The following is a 16755-nucleotide window of genomic DNA, read 5'->3' on the forward strand; positions in this document are numbered from 1 at the left end:
TCTCACCATACATCTTTCTGTGTTTCCTGTTAGTACTGGCTAAATGGCTCAGTGCACTATGGGACTTAACATCTTAGGCCATCAGTCCCCTAGAACTTAGAACTACGTAAACCTAACTAACCTAAGGACATCACACACATCCATGCCCGAGGCAGGATTCGAACCTTCGACCGTAGCAGTCGCGCGGCTCCGGACTGAGCGCCTAGAACCGCGATACCACAGCGGACGGCCCTGTTAGTACTCTGCTAATACACATTTAACAGGTTGTAGTTAACATGTGTGGCGACTGCGGTCGACAGGTCTGTTGCGAATGGTGTCAATCACTGGCCAATATACGTTTTCTCAAGTAATTCTGACATCTTTGGATTTCCTCAGCCCTAAAAGAATGGCCCTAATCATGTTTAGCACAAGAGACACACACGGTAGGAAAGGAGCCAGTCTACTGATTTCGGTGAAAGTCTGTACTGTGGTCTGTTTGTCAGTGTAGATATTCTACTTGGGCACAAGCTTAGATCTCTCATACCAAGGGTTCCGCATCCGAAATGGTCTAAGCCCTTTCTACCAACGTCCCCGTATACTGCAGATTATGCAAATTCCTGATTTGCGGATAAAATTCTCTTGGCCTTCGAACCACGTTAGGTGGTTTAAAATCCACGAGCTTCCGGCCGAATGCTCCTTCGCCATTGTCAATAGGAGATTGTCGAATGATAAACGTCTACTGTCCTCATACAGCTGCCCTGCCCTCAATGAAGTCAGTGGAGCTCGCACCGGCGCCGCATATGGTAAAGGTTTCGAGTTTTCGTTGCCGGCTTGCAGCGCCTGCTTCAACTTTGCGATGGCCAGGTTTCAAGCTGTGCTTAGCTGCTGCCCGCCTACTTTGTTGCGGGGGGGGGGGGGGGGGGGGGGGGGGAGGGAGGAGGAGAGTTGTCATATATTTTTATGTCGATCGCTTGTTTATTACGCCATCCCAGAAACTCTTAGTCAGTGTTGCAACAGCTAGAGAATGTGCTGATTTCTCAGGGTAGCGACAGCGAAAGCATCTCTTGTCTTCTACACGGCGCAGTTCAATAGTTAGTACAATCTGTCTAACAAAAAACTGTTTACACCCACACGGTGTCTTATATACTCCTGACAATCTGAGATATGCATCGCCTTTCACTGACCTCATTAGTTGTCGAAATTTAGCTAGGACTCTGTTGACCGAATCCATTTTATGCCTCTTTAGGGGCCAGCTAATCTTTCCTGTTATTGACCCACGGAACGCCATACTCGCAAGCTTCTTCGTATTATCCTTGGAGGCTCTCTGCTTAAATGTCTTCGGCAAGATGGCGTGTTAAATCTGGCGTTTCTTGTGGCTGTTTCCCTTGAATACTTTCCGTAACTCACTCAGTTCCTTCGGAAGGCTTTCAGCGTCTAAAACTGCCCACGTTCGATGCGGCAAGTTCTTCAGAAAAACATTTCTGAGAAGGGTGATGATAGCTGGTTCTGTGCAGATATCGGTCCGTGTGGAATAGTTGCTGGTAAACACTGCAGCTGCGACACCACGTAATACAGAGAGAATTTTATCAGTATATATCGCCGAGAAACTATGTATTCCTATATTGTCGTTTTATTGATTTTCTCATTGCTTTTCTAATTGCCTGCGGTGTATGTACCAAGTGAATCTGTGATTTTGAAATATCGTTTCCTTACCCTCATTCAAGGCATGGACAGTTTTGCTATTTGCAGACCTTCTATTCTGGTCTTGATATCCTACTGCAACGGGTCGTCTTGTCAGATGTGTTGGGCACTGTTCTGCGCTGATCTGGCGGTGATTGCGCTCTCAAAGGCCGTGTAGACGGAGGATCCCCTTTGTACCCGTCGGTACCAGCTCACAGGATGAATCACTGGGGGCCGAGCGCGTCAATCGAGAAACCAATTAGGACGCCACCTTGCCTCAGGCTAGGGACAGAAGCAAAGACGATGGTCTTGGACCATTCGGACAGGCGGAGGCAGCGGGCGGTCCGATTCACAGTTGCATGCACTAGAGCCGCCTGACTCGGCGTCAAAGGTGACCGTTCTAAGGGTTACTTGCTGAGACCCCTAGACAGGTCTCGTGTCCGACCACTGCCCTTGTAGGGACAGAAAGCAGTCTCGCGGTCGCTGGAGATGTCTCTGTTCTCTGAACATAGGGATATAATAAACTTCTTCTAATTTTACCTCGCCAACAGGACCGTTTTTATGATCAGAGTTATCCTGTGGTGTGGGCCCCAGAGGGACATATATTTTCCACTACACTACTTATATCAAGTAAAGTTTACCGTGTAATTACGTAAATTTTTAATGAGCGAGTTATGATTTACTGATTTAGTAATTCTACAGAAATTATTATCAGAATTTTGAAGAATTATGGTCTTTAAAATGTAACGAAGCGTTGAGACTTTTGTTCTCCAAAAGGCCAGCATTTCAGTTTCAAAATTAACGTATCTATACTGAACAGCTTAATCAGTAATTTTTTCACCGGCTAGGTTAGAGGTGGCCTATCTACAGGCTTAGGGGTGAAACAAAAATTTGGTTTCAAGTGTTTCACATAATTATTGGCCGAGTTCAAATATTTAAAGTTCTGTTATAAGTTACTCAATCTACATCTACATCCATACTCCGATAGCCACCCGACGGTGTGTGGCGGAGGGTACCCTTCTATTCCAATCTCGTATTGTTCGTGGAAAGAAGGATTGTCGGTATGCTTCTGTGCGGGCTCTAATCTCTCTGATTTTATCCTCATGGTCTCTTCGCGAGATATACGTAGGAGGGAGCAATATACTGCTTGACTCTTCGGTGCAGGTATGTTATCCAAACTTCAACAAAAGCCCGTACCGAGTTACTGAGCGTCTCTCCTGCAGAGTCTTCCACTGGAGTTTATCTATCATCTCCGTATCGCTTTCGCGATTACTAATTGATCCTGTAAGGAAGCGCGCTGCTCTCCGTTGGCTCTTCTCTATCTCTTCTACCAACCCTATCTGGTACGCATCCCACTCTGCTGAACAGTATTGAAGCAGTGGGCGAACAAGCGTACTGTAACCTACTTCCTTTGTTTTCGGATTGCATTTCCTTAGGATTCTTCCAATGAATCTCTGGCATCTTCTTTACCAACGATTAACTTTATATGATCATTCCATTTTAAATTACTCCTAATGCCTACTCCCAGATAATTTATGGAATTAACTGCTTCCAGTTGCTGACCTATTTTGTAGCTAAATGATAAGGGATCTATCTTTCTATGTATTCGCAGCACATTACGCTTGTCTATATTGAGATTCAATTGCCATTCCCTGCACCATGCGTCAATGCGCTGCAGATCGTCCTGCATTTCAGTACAACTTTCAATTGTTACAACCTCTCGATATACCACAGCATCATCCATAAAAAGCCTCAATGAACTTCCGATGCCATCCACAAGCTCATTTATGTATATTGTGAATAGCAACGGTCCTATGGCACTCCCCTGCGGCACACCTGAAATCACTCTTACTTCGGAAGACTTCTCTCCATTGAGAATGACATGCTGCGTTCCGTATTAGAGGTTTTATCCTGAGAGAGTTATTATCCTGAATTAAAGGCTTAATACAACATGCCAAATATTCAAGTAGACAATGTGTGTATGACGTGAAGCAGTGTAACGCACGGAGCGCTAATTTCTCACTTTGTATTCACCCAGCATTTTAGAATGACAGCATTTACGAACTTTCAACACATTTTACACATAATTCCATACCCGCCTTTGCTAACACCGCACACAAAATAATGAACGATAAATGTTTACACCTTGATACATTTTTGCTGTTTACGTAGAAGAACTGAACGTCTGCCTCGACGATTGAATTTATTACTTCTTGAATAACTCCATCCGCAACATCGCTTGCATTCGGTATCCACATATATCACTGAATGAACCTGCAAATTTATATACCTGGACGACATAGAGTACAGGATGTATGAACTCATAAACTCTGAGTGGTTAGAAAAACTGTTTTATAGATGGAAGTTTGGTTTTTTTAAAATACTCATGGATGGGATAATTGATTAAAACTATAAGTGTTTGTCTTTGCCAGCCAAATGCAATATAACATAAGAAATGTATCGAACAAGTGAAGTTTATCTACATTTGCAGAAATAATGAGCTTTACAAGGAAGGCTTATTTATTTGTCTATTGTGCCTGACCTGATTACGACCATCATGCCTTCTTTTACATCGGACCAGAGTTTCGCAAATGCAGTACCTTCTGTACATAACAGCTTCCTAAGAAATATTACTTTTTATGTAAGAAACCGTATTAAATTGATTTGAGTGTCTGTAGAAACATTGTCAGTAAATAATACTAACTATGAACCAATAAAGTTAAACTTGCTACTCAGCTACTGCCGCTGCTGCCACTAATGCCGATAATAATAACAATAGCAATAATAATAATAATAATAATAATAATAATAATAAATCAAAAAACTAAATTTTTATCTTCACATACAAGAATATGGACGCTAGAAGAAAATACAGTAAAATCAACAAGGTCAGGTACTTTATGTACCTCAAAGAATTCTTCGAAAAGACAGGTCTTGAAAAAAGTCGCACAGTACAATCTCCTCCAAACAGCATAAAATTTTAGCGTTAGTCGATAATCACTCTAAAAAAAGTATATCAAAACAGAATAAATTCGGCACAACCACACCGACATAAAACCAACAGTCCCCTACGCAAGCGCAACACTAACTTTTAACAGAACATATGAACTTGAAGATATTGAAAATGAACAAAGAAAGATGATCAGGAAATTTTTAGGAGAAAGACATACCCAAGATGGTTACACGTTACAATAAATGAAAACAACAAATAACTTTTCAGACATCGAAACTGACAAAGGAAAACGAGAATGAAAGTCTTTGGTCATCTCAACAACTTCCACAAAATCTAACAAAGGGTAACAGACTATGTAACATCACTTAAGAGCTTAATATCCTGACTCAACGAAGTAAGAAAGAACCTCCAAAACCCAAACATAAGACCAAATGACATTTTAAAGAGAGACACCTTAAGACACAAAGTAGACGAATGGGAAGTTACACCAGAGCAACTAAAACAAAACAGCACAGACCAACGTGGTTCTACGGAACAACAAGAAGAAATTGAAGAAGATTTTATTGAGATATATGCTATTATTTTCTTAAAGCCCTCCGTTTAATTGGAGAATCCGCTAATAACAATAATCAGAATGACATTAGTAATGACAATAAAACAATAAATATAGTGTCACATAGAAACATTTTATAGGTGTAGGAATGTACACAATGATGTTTTTTGATACAGCGAGTTCTGGGGACAGAAAATTTAAGGTACTGGACCAGCCAAGAATACTGGGAAATGAAGAAGATATGGTTGGAAAGAAGGACGTACAGGGGTAACGTGTGCGTACGAGGACATGTTACATCTACAAGTACATCTACATACGTCTACATAGATATTCCGCAAGTCACCGTAAGATGCTTCGCGGAGGGTGACCAGTACCACCTCTTGTCATTCACCCTTCGGTTCCACTCGCAAATAGAGAGAGGGAAAACTCTGTTATATCTTATACTCCTGGTCCTTAGCGTGGTGTATGTTGGCGGGAGCAGAATCGTTTGGCAGTCAGCTTCAAATGCCAACCGTCTAATTTTTTTGAAGAGTGTTTCCCGAAAACAACTCCTCCCTCCCCATCCAGGGACTCAAATTTGAGTTCCAGAAGCGTCACCGTGACACGTTTTGCTCGAAGCTACCGGTAACATATCTAGCAGCCTTCCTCTGAATGGCTCTGATGTCTTCCTTCAATCTGACCTGGTACGGATCCCAAACACTCGTACAGTACTCAAGAACAGGTCTCACAAGCGCCCTATACGCGGTCACCTTTACATGTGAACCACTCTTTCCTAAAATTCTTCCAATAAACCGAAGTAGACCATTTGCCTTCCCTACCACAGTTATCACACGCTCGTTCCCCCTGACAGCGGTTTGCAACCTTACGCCAGATATTTCAACGACTTGACTGCGTAAAGTTGGACACTAATAATATTATATCCAAACATTACAGATTTCTTCTTACTGTTCATCGTATTAACTTACATTTTTCCTCATTGAGAGCTAGCTGCCATTCATCATACCGACTGGATATCTTGTTTAGGTCGTATCTTCCTACAATCACTCAACTTCGATGCCTTACCGTGTACCACGGCATCATTAGCAAACAACCGGAGACTGCTGCTCAGCCGGTAAGCCAACAGTTTATGTGTACGGAGGGCAAAAATGGTCTATCACACTTTCCTGTGACACTCTTGACGATACCCTTCTCTCTGATGAACATTCACTGTCGACAACAACATAGTGGGTTCTACTATTTAAGAAGTCTTCAAGCCACTCAGATATCTGTGGACTTATTCTGTACCTTCGTTAGCAGCCTACAACGGGGCACCGTTTCAAATGCTTTCCGGAAATCTAGAAATATGAACGCTTCCTGTAGCCCTTCATCCATAGTTCTGAGGATATCATGAGACAAAAGAGCAAGCTGAGATTCTCACCGATGCTTTCTAAAGCCATGCTGATTCGTGAACATAAGCTACTTAGCCTCAAGGAAGTTCATTACATTCGAACTGATATTGTGGTCAAGGATTCAACATCAAACAGAATTTGGGGACATTGAACTAATTTTGCGGGTCTTTTATTAAACCTTCCTTTTATACTGGAGTCACCTGCACATTTTTCCAGTCACTTGGGACTTTGGCTGAGCGAGAAATTACGATACATGCAAGTTAGGTAAGGGGCCAATGCCGTATAGTACTCTTTGTGGAATCGAGCTGGGATTCCATCTGGACATGGTAAATTACTTGTTTTAAATTTTTTTGGTTTCTGTTCTACGCCAGGTATGCTTATTACTAAGTCGTCCATACACGAGTCTGGTCTATAGTCAAATGACGATATTTTCGTACTGTTCTACTGCCTGAACGATTTCCGCCACTCGGAGTGGCTGCGTGGTTTGAGGCGCCATGTCAGAGATGGCGCAGCTCCGACCGCCGGAGGTTTGAGTCCTCCCTCAGGCATGTGTGTGTGTGTGTGTGTGTGTAGTTTTTTGCATAAGTTAGTTTAACTTATTGTGTAAGTCTAGGGATCGATGACCTCAGCAGTTTGATCTCTTAGGAATGTACACACATTTGATCATTTGTACGTGAAACTTTAAACTTCGGGTTTCGATCTAGTAACTTCAGCTGCCACACTAGACTGGTGAACAAGGGACCGAACGGAAGCCTTAGACCCGCTTATCGATTTTGCATACTACCAGAATTTTCTCGGGTTCTTTGTCACACATTTTGCTAATGTGTGATGGTGGTAGTGTTTGTATGCTTCGCTCACATATCTTTTCATAGACGCACAAATCTACACTAACCTTAGTTTTTCGTCATTTGTGTGTCCCCTTTTCAACGTAGAGAACAACAGCCTCTGCTTCGGGTCTTTTCCATCCTTTATCCACTCTCCTGACTAAACATAGTCAAAGTTTAAGTTTAGTCAGGACTATAATTCCTCTACATCCTTCATACTGTAGTAAGTGATACCAGTTCACTGTCTAAGTAACATGTTAATGACTGCTTATGACCTCTATCTAGCAGAAACACTCTCCTAGCCTTCTTAATTGATTTATTAATTTTTGTATTTATAGTTGCTATAATGACATCATGATCGCTAAATCCCGTTTCTATATTGACACTGTCGATAGGGTCCAGCCTGTTTAGAAGGACTAAGGTATTTCCATTGCGTGTGAGCTGCCTAGTTAGCTGCTCAAGACAATTTTCAGAAAAATCTTTAGTGTTGCTTTACTAGGTACGTCCTTAACTGTCTTCTCGAGCTGAAGACGTTATTCTGTTCGCTAATAAAATGCGGGAGGTTATCCCACAGTCGGATTCGAGAATGTGGCGGAAGAATAGAGGGTGAAAGAAAAGGTTTTGCCTGATGGGAACGAATGGTTCTGCCGTGTTGTTCAGACAAGAGCCTTAAGGTGGGGGTGAGATGTGAGGGACAGTGTACTATGATAAGATAAAGGAGACTGATGGTATGGAAACCCCTTCGCTTGTCTCAATACGATGATGAAATATAATCAGACAATCGAACAAAAATATTTAACGGAGAAGATATTGATAAGCAGATTTACAGTGAAATTACTGATTAATTTGTTTGCACCTACACTTCATACTAAGGAAGCTAATTATAATACTTAAGTTATCTTAAAACACCACTTTCAGTGGTAAGCGAAAGCTAAATTGGTGAAACTGCGTTTCAGTATGGCAGCGGGAAGCCTGTTTTGGGCCAACATGCTCTTTTTCCCACTACTGCTTCCTGACTATAGGTCACAGGTACATTCTTAAAATGATCTACGTATCAGGTAAGCAGCGTTGTCGTTTCCCGACTACTGGTTTGCGTGGTATTATGTAGGTGTAAAGGTCACAGGCTTGGACACAACCGCCTCGTGCGGCTGCGGGTGTGCGGGATCGGGTTATCGTGGAATGCTGACGAACTGCGTTGTCAGAGCGCCTCACACACAGTAGTGGCCTCCTGCCAGGGCAGAAAACATTTAAACGCGCGTGGTTCCGACGCAGAATTATGGAGATATCCGCATTTGTTCGTGGTAGGATGTCAGACACCGGTATGACGAGTAGGCGTAGCAAGCACGTTATCATATATTTTATAGAAATAATGTGAAGATGGCTAACAACTTGTAGTTTGTCTATTTTCTGTACCTCAGGGACCGTCAGCCGAGGATCATCGTCATCAGTTTTCTGTTTCATAAGCAGGTCCTTTGCCTCTCCATTTTCTGCGATCGATTGCGTCCTTCTTAAGGCTACTGTACGTTTTACCGTCCCTCACGTCATCCACTACCTGCAATCTCTTCCTTCCTCGCATCCTTTTCCGTTCAACATAACGTTCTAAAACTGTTTTTACCAGTGCTTCTTTCTTTCTTAATATATGCCCAATCTAATTTCTTTTTCTTCTTTTTATTACATCTAGTAACTGTCTTTTGTCTCCCATTCTTCTCAGTACCTCTTCATTTTCTTGCTGCACTTCCAGTCGGTGTCCGTACTGCTTCCAAGACACTTAATTGTGCCCTTAATATTTCTCAATTCAGTAACAATTTTATTTCCTTATTTCCTCCTAGTGCCAATACTTTTGTTTCTTTGAGTTAATTTTCGTTCCATAATTTTTCCCATTAGCTTCAATGGTGTCCACTAAATCCTGTAATTCCTTTTCCCCTGTGGCTAGGAGGACCACGCCATCAGCAAACCTCAAACACACTACTCCTCTTCCTCCAATTTCTACTCCTTTGTCATTTAATGAACATTGGTCAATCATATTTCCGAAGTAGAGGTTGAAAAGTGTAGGTGATAGACAGCATGCTTGTTTTACTCCTTTTCCTAGTCTGATCCAGTTTGTACTTTCTCCTCTCACTTTAACTGATGCTTTCTGATTCAGATATAATGAGTTTACAAGTCTTCTGGTTATCCAGTACACTTTCCTTCCCTCATTATAGTCGCCAGATTGTCCCAAGCCAAATTGTCAAACGTCTTTTCTAGATGAAGCACATACAGAGGTCTCTTTCTTTTTCAGTAAACCTTTCTCCCAAGATTCGTAGGAGCCCTATTGCATCTCTGGTGCCCGTATTCTTTATAAAGCCAAACTGTTCCTTGCCAAGATTTCTCTCCTCTACTTTTCCGAGTCCCTTATTAATTATTCTTAACATCACTTTGGCTGCCTGTGAAATGAGGCTAATTGTCCTGTGCTCACTGCATTCCCCCGTTCCTAGTTTTTCTCGGTAATGGAATCATTATTGTTGTCAGAAGGTCCTCAGGCCATTCACCGCTGTCATATATTTTATTACGTAACCTCAATATTTCTCTTGTAACATTTTGGTTCAAGCATTTTAATATTTCTCCCGGTATCGTATCTGTACCTACTGCGTTGCCATTTTGCATTGCAGTTATGGCAGACATTACTTCTTACATTATGATCATTGGTCATTTTCCCTTATCACTTACACTGTTGAGTGATTCAACTTCCAGAGTTTCTAGTTTGCGGTCTGTGTCATATAGCTCTTTCAGATATTCTTCCCATCTCTGGAGGACGTTGTCACGATATTTATCCATTACCTCTTCGTCTCTACTAAAAATTTCCATAGTAGCACTTCCTGCTCTGTTTCGATCCCATGTCATAGTATGTACTCTGTCGTATAGTAAGTCGTATCTTCTCTTCCAGTGCAGTTCTTCAATTGCATCACATTTCTCTTTTAGCCGTTTTTTCCTAGCCTGCTCTGATTCTCTTCGCTGTTCATTATACAACCTTCGGTACATCTTTCTTGCATCTTTAGTGTTCTTGTTTTTAAAATTTCTTCTCTCCTCTTTCTTGGAAATCATTTCTTGTTTGACCCATGGTTTTTTGCCCATTACGTTTTACATATCCTACATTTTGCTGTCCTGCTTTAATGATTCCTTCTTTCAGCATATTCCAGTACTCGTTGACATTATCTGGTGGTTCTTTGTCTCGTAATGTGTTTAGAAACTCAAGTGACAGCATTTCTGTAATTTGTTCTTTGTTGGATCTCATTTTCAGTAAATCCCACTTCTTCACCATGTTCACGTTCTACAGTTTTTTCATTCTTATTTCGTTTAATGCCGTAAGTAAGTTGTGGTCCCTATTAATATCGGCACCTGGTAATGTGTGCACCTTCTTGATTCAATTCCGTTATCTTTCGTCTACCAAAATAAAATCGATTTCATTGCTCTATTTATCTGCTGGTGATTTCCAAGCGTAGAGTCTTCTCTATCCATGCAGAATTCAATCAGCCATTCACCTCTCTCATTTCTCTTTCCAATACCATGACGGCTACAATGTTTCCCTCTTTCCCTTTTCCCACAATGGCGTTCCTATCTGCCTTTACGATTTTGCAGCATCTTTTATTTTCGTCCACTATTCTCTCTATTACACTGTACGTCTCTTCTAAAATTTGGTCATCATGTTCTGAAGTTGGCATATGCACCTGGACAATCAGTAAGTATCTTTGTCCTCCTTTCAGCCCTACACCAATAACCCGACAATTTGCATAGCCCAGATGTTCGACACATTGAGCCCATTCATTTGTGATAATTGTTTCTACTTTATTAATTCCTTTTACTTCTCCCAGTGAGTAGTACAACACATATTCATGTTACTATATATCTCATCATCGATTCCATCTTATGTCAGCCACTCCTACGAAGCCAAGATGATTAGTTTCCAGCTCTCTTGTAAGATTTTGTAGTTTTCCTGCTTTTAGCAGAGGTCTAATATTCCAGGTACCAAATCCCATTTTGATTTTTGGCCTCCTTTCAAGTTGTGTCCCCCGCCCCTCCACTGGAGATCCGAATGGGGCACTATTTTATCTCCAGATACTGATTTAACAGGAGAGGGAGCTATTTTGTGAATAAAATGGAGAATGCACTATGAAGGGAGATAATCTGCGGTAGTATTCCGTTGCCTTCTGCAGGTCTGAAGTCGGCCTCTAACATGGGATACAAACGCTATTCTCAGCCGTCTTCTCCAGGTCAGATGCTGCATGAGAAACGAATGGAAAATGAAACACCCTTATCCCTTGAAACCTACTGCAGTTAGGGTCGGGAAACAACAAGAGTTGGCCGAGGGTGACCAGATAGGAAAGATAAACATGAGGAGCCTAGCAAAAGTAAGTGGAACCAATGCGAGGACTTAGTTTGGAATCCTATGGTCGCCAGTCACTAGGTGTGAGTCGCTGGAAATAAGAACTTCATAAATGCCTTGTATAGGGTAGGTTTTTGCAAAATCTCATTTAATGCTCCAAAAATTGACTGAGTCCTTCTAAAACTCTTGGAAGTTTTGCTATGACTGCCAAGCATTCAGCAGATATAACTGGAAATTTGTGGTGTTATATTGGGGGGGGGGGGGGGGAGGGGTGTTTTGGGGATGTGGAGGGGAGGAGTTTGAGAGGTGAATGCCGGCGTAATTCATGTCTACTGCGATGCGCGCCCCTGGGTGGTCTGTGCTTCTACGCCTGCAGCGCCATTGGTAGTCTGCGCTTCAGCAAATTCCTGCCGGACAACCTCCATTTCGAGCAATTCCATTCTACCCTTTGCTGTCTTATGTACTGACTAACTCACATTAAAAAAGGTCTTACAGTGTAACGTTTGATACACTGAATTGTGAGTCAACATTAGAAAATGTTTCAGGTAAGCAAACCTTTGTTGTTGAAGTACTCACCATCGAGAACGTGTACAGTGACGGTGGCGAACTCTGACGGCGAGACGGCGCACGTGTAGTTCCCTGCGTCGCCGCTGCCGATGCGCGCCACTAGCAGAGAGCTGTTGGCGCCTGCGGGGCTCAGGTCGGTCCGCACGCTGCACACACACACACAGCAGGCGTACAAAATCACCAGCTGCAGTTTGGCAGCTATTAAACTCTACATTCTGTCGTGGTATTACCACACTTCCCACTCATGAAACAGATTGTCTCGAATCAATGAAGAGCATTCAAATGTGTGGACACATCCTGGAGACTGTGGGTAGCGTATTCACTATCATAACTAGATAAACAGCTGTATGTGCTTTGCGGGATTGCAGGTCCACAGGAGGAGACAGAATATGGAGGCAAATATCTACTGTCCACTAACAGTATTATCTCACAGCACAAGAACAATTGCATATTAATGGGCTGAAATTTATTTAGGATTTAGTTTGTCTTTTGTTTAGTCAGTTGGTCGCTGGAAAAACAACTTATTAGCGATGAGGACTCTTATTTTACGAAAATAGGAACAACGTAATACACAGAATATCTTACACTGGGCTCGATATTTGCTTTCATGATTCCACGACGAACACTACAACTAAATACTGGAAGACTTTTTTTTGCATTTTTCCCAATTATATATAAAGTTTGCATTTTTTGTTTTTGTTTTTGAGCCATCAGTCCTCTAACTGTTTCGATGTGGCCCTCCATTAATTTCTCTGTTGCGCCAGCCTCTTAATCCCCCTACGTCCGTATTTATTTGATGGATGTATTTTAGTTACTGTCTTCCACTAGACTCTGCCTCTACCTTATACTCTGCCTCTTGCCCTCTAGTAGCTCCCTCTAGTACCATGGAGGTTATTCCCTGACGTCTTAACCATGATCTAACATCCTGTCTCATTTCCTTGTCAGTGTTTCCCGTATGTTTCTGTCATCACCGATTCTGCAGAGACCTTCAAAAACCTGATTGATACACCTAATGCGCAACATCCTTCTGTAGCACTACATCTCCAAAAACGTTCGATTCTCTCTGTGATTCACTGAGATGGTGTGTTACAAATGTAAAGCCTCATAAATTTCTTCCTCCAGTCATATTCCGTTTGATGACAGCTGGTTTGTCTTGGCCAACTTTAGATGAGTAGGCAGAGAAAAATAAAAAGATATTGAACGGATACCTCAGTGTACTAAGGGAGGTTACAACCTAATATTCTGGGGGATTAGAAATCAGTAGTTGGGGAAGAAACAGAAGACAGAATGACTGGATAATATGGGCTTGGCAGTAGGAATAAGGGACGGAAAGACTAATTCAGTTTTGCAATAAATTTCAGCTACTAACAGCGAATTCACTGCTGAAAATCGCAAGTTTTTCCCCGTAATTCAGTCCGCTCCTCCGCCGTTGACAGAAAAAGTGTGTCCCTTTATACGGCAAGTCATCGATCGCTATTACTGAAGCGTTTTATTCCAATCTGAAGCAGTGGTTGGTTTCCCATTCGGGATCCACGACTTTGTGATTACTACTCAAGGGCTGAAAGCAAAGTAGTAAAGGTATTTGACAAATGGAACGAAGATCTGTCTGCTGAAGTTGTACGATAGGAAAGTTTCAAGACTCAAAGAAGGAATGATTTCACTCAATTCACTAGGCTGAAAGGTTAGCTGGCCATAGACCAATAGTGCATGAATTCCTGCTGTTCCTACCTGGAGCTTCCATTGTTTGATATTCCTGATCTAAATCATCATACTTTTTTGTGTGAAATAACTTTGAAACTACAACTATTTTCTAAGTACACTTCTAATCTCTAATGCATCCTAGTATCAGCAGACTCATACGCTTTCATCAAGAGTGATCATACTAAGCTGCACCAGCCAACCTCATCATCAGCCACTGGTTCTCTGACACACAAGAAATATTGTAATCTACATTATCAAGTGGTATCTAAAACTTAATTTCCAATAACACAATGATCATAATAAAATTTGTCTCAAAATTTAAAGTCAGATTATGGTATGCAAAAACATGTAAAGCAAGAGCAATCTTGTACTGACACTTAATTTTCCACGTATCCTATGCATTAAGTCCTCCACGTGATGTTACAGATGACTTCAGTATTTTACAGATCAATAGTTAGTTATATCAGCTAATTTCTTGGAGTACCAATACCGGAGAAGCACTCTCTGCTGTCCTATATTCGTGAAACACCTCCGTAAATGTCTGTGAACCATACACATTGTTAATTATATTAACATAACATAATCTTCTTTATATTGTTCAGTTTAGTGTATTACAATTATTTTTACAGTATATCGTTACAGTGTTTCATTTGTCCTGCTCGTGTGAGATCCCATACACACCCACAAAATTCTTAGACGTCCTCATGTTAGTGTTTTGTTATCTCGTGTGTTGGCTTCTTGCTTCCTTGATATTCCTTTCCGCTCATGTCTTCCTTACCCACACTGCTCATCTTTCAACGTCCATTGTCTCCCAGATAGAAAATTCTAACAGTGAGATAACACCTTCAATCTTGTCTTGTACATCACAATGTTCTATCCCTGGCTACGTTACGTATGCTTCACTCTCTCAACATGAACCTTTCTTTATCTGTTACACATCTGTTCATCGAACTTCCCATTGTGATAAGCTCTTGCGATGAAAGCTGTCCACTATAGTTTACATCAGTGTTTCGTTCTATAATCCTTTCAGGTATGTACCATATAAACAGTGACCATATATATAATGGAATAACCCACGGAAGAAACATACATCCCAACAATGATTTCCTCGAAGCTTAGAAATTTTTCGTAAATACGCCTTCGACTATCGCTGCTATCTCACGTTTCCTGCCACTATCTTTCATTCGTCTCTGATTTGTAATTTTTCTTTTTTTTTGCATGGGACTTCTCTCTATGCCAGCTCCAGAACCAGTATATAGCTCCTATATCTTTCGTGCTACAGTCATTTGGCCATATTACTAAAATATTTTAAGGTAGGCCTCTCTAAATCGTACCATGAACCCTCTGTGTGTTCGTCGTGACAAATTCACCCTCAGGTTATGAGCCGAAACACCATCTCTGTATGCTACGATGTCACTGGGAATGTACTCGTGATGTATTCTCATTAATTGTGAAGTTCATATCAATGAAATTTGGGCTATATTTTCAATAATTTGAATTATAGCCGAGGTTCTGGTCCTGACATTTTCGTCTAAAATGATCCCTAGAAAGTATAGGCTTGTCCAATCCAAGTGGTCCCTCAGTCCGATTATACTCTTAAGATTGCATAGGGATCATGTCAAGAGCAGAAATCTTTCATATACTTTCCACACAGCATTTGTGAGTTATTTCCACAGCAAGCTAAACCTCCCTTCTTTCTGTACTCTACATCGTCCAATCATGATCAGAAACATACATTCTGCATAAGCTTTACAGTTATTTGTCACTGACGCCACTGCCATTTTTCTACCACTAAAGCTAGGTCCCAAAACAGAGCCAACTGAACACCTCTTCTTTATTGCCTTATGTATATAAAGTTTTCTGAACGAGAAAGTCTTGTCTGCCCTCAGTGTTTCATTTAGACAAACGTTTCAGCTAGAAAACTCGTTGTCACCTGTAGTGATCAAGCTTCCGGTTCTCAGGGAGATTATTGTTAATTTTATCAGGCGAAGTATTCCACAAGCGCTATTACACAAGGCTTGTAACGATGAGCTTTTCCTTTTAAAATACCAATCAAAATTCATAGGAAATATAAAGGATTCACGCCCCTCATGGGAGGGACTTACTACATATCTCATAAAAAAGAATATCCACCACTTTCATTGTGATCACATTACAGATGATGGGATGCGGAACATAATAGTGTGTTATGAACATTTAAGTTTGCATATAATTCAGAGGGCCGACAGCAACGATACTGAGGAATTAGAAAAAATCCAGTATATTTGTATAAGACCTGCCTGGGAGCTATTTGTTGCACACGAAAGAATGCATTGTTAGCCGGGGATGAAAAAATGATCAACCCCGTTTGACGGAGTTTGATGACAGACGTTCTGTAATTAGCGACTCAAAAGGTTGTTGTCTGGAGGATTAAACTCAAACAGAATATACACTGCCCAAAAAGCAGAATCACATACCGATTTCATAATAAATAAAGCCAGTTGTAACAAATCAGGAAGAGTGCAAACATATAATTCTGACTACCAATAGGTTTGCAACTATATGGCCCCAACATGCGACGTTTTCAGTTTCTAACAAAACTTTTGCCAGGGAGCAAAAGTTGGTATTTAAGAGAACTGCTCAGTGCTTAGAAATATAAGCGGACTGTATTCTGTTTACTTTCGGCCACTGTCCTGTAACATTTCATAGTAGACAACTCTTTCCGCCTCGACTGTTAAACATTCATTCGTTCACTACGTACTCGAATTCGG

General features: G+C 41.2%; 1 protein-coding gene across 1 annotated transcript in view; it reads right to left on the bottom strand.

Moving 5' to 3' along the window:
• The window catches only part of LOC126354525 (uncharacterized), a 1077765-nt gene that overhangs the window by 20898 nt on the left and 1040112 nt on the right, over positions 1–16755 (bottom strand). The window contains exon 6 of the mRNA XM_050004252.1: positions 12314–12450. Coding sequence (XP_049860209.1) covers positions 12314–12450 — 137 coding nt within the window. The remainder of the gene's footprint in view (positions 1–12313; positions 12451–16755) is intronic.

The sequence above is a fragment of the Schistocerca gregaria genome, chromosome 3 (assembly GCF_023897955.1).
Source record: "Schistocerca gregaria isolate iqSchGreg1 chromosome 3, iqSchGreg1.2, whole genome shotgun sequence".
NCBI lineage: Eukaryota > Metazoa > Arthropoda > Insecta > Orthoptera > Acrididae > Schistocerca > Schistocerca gregaria.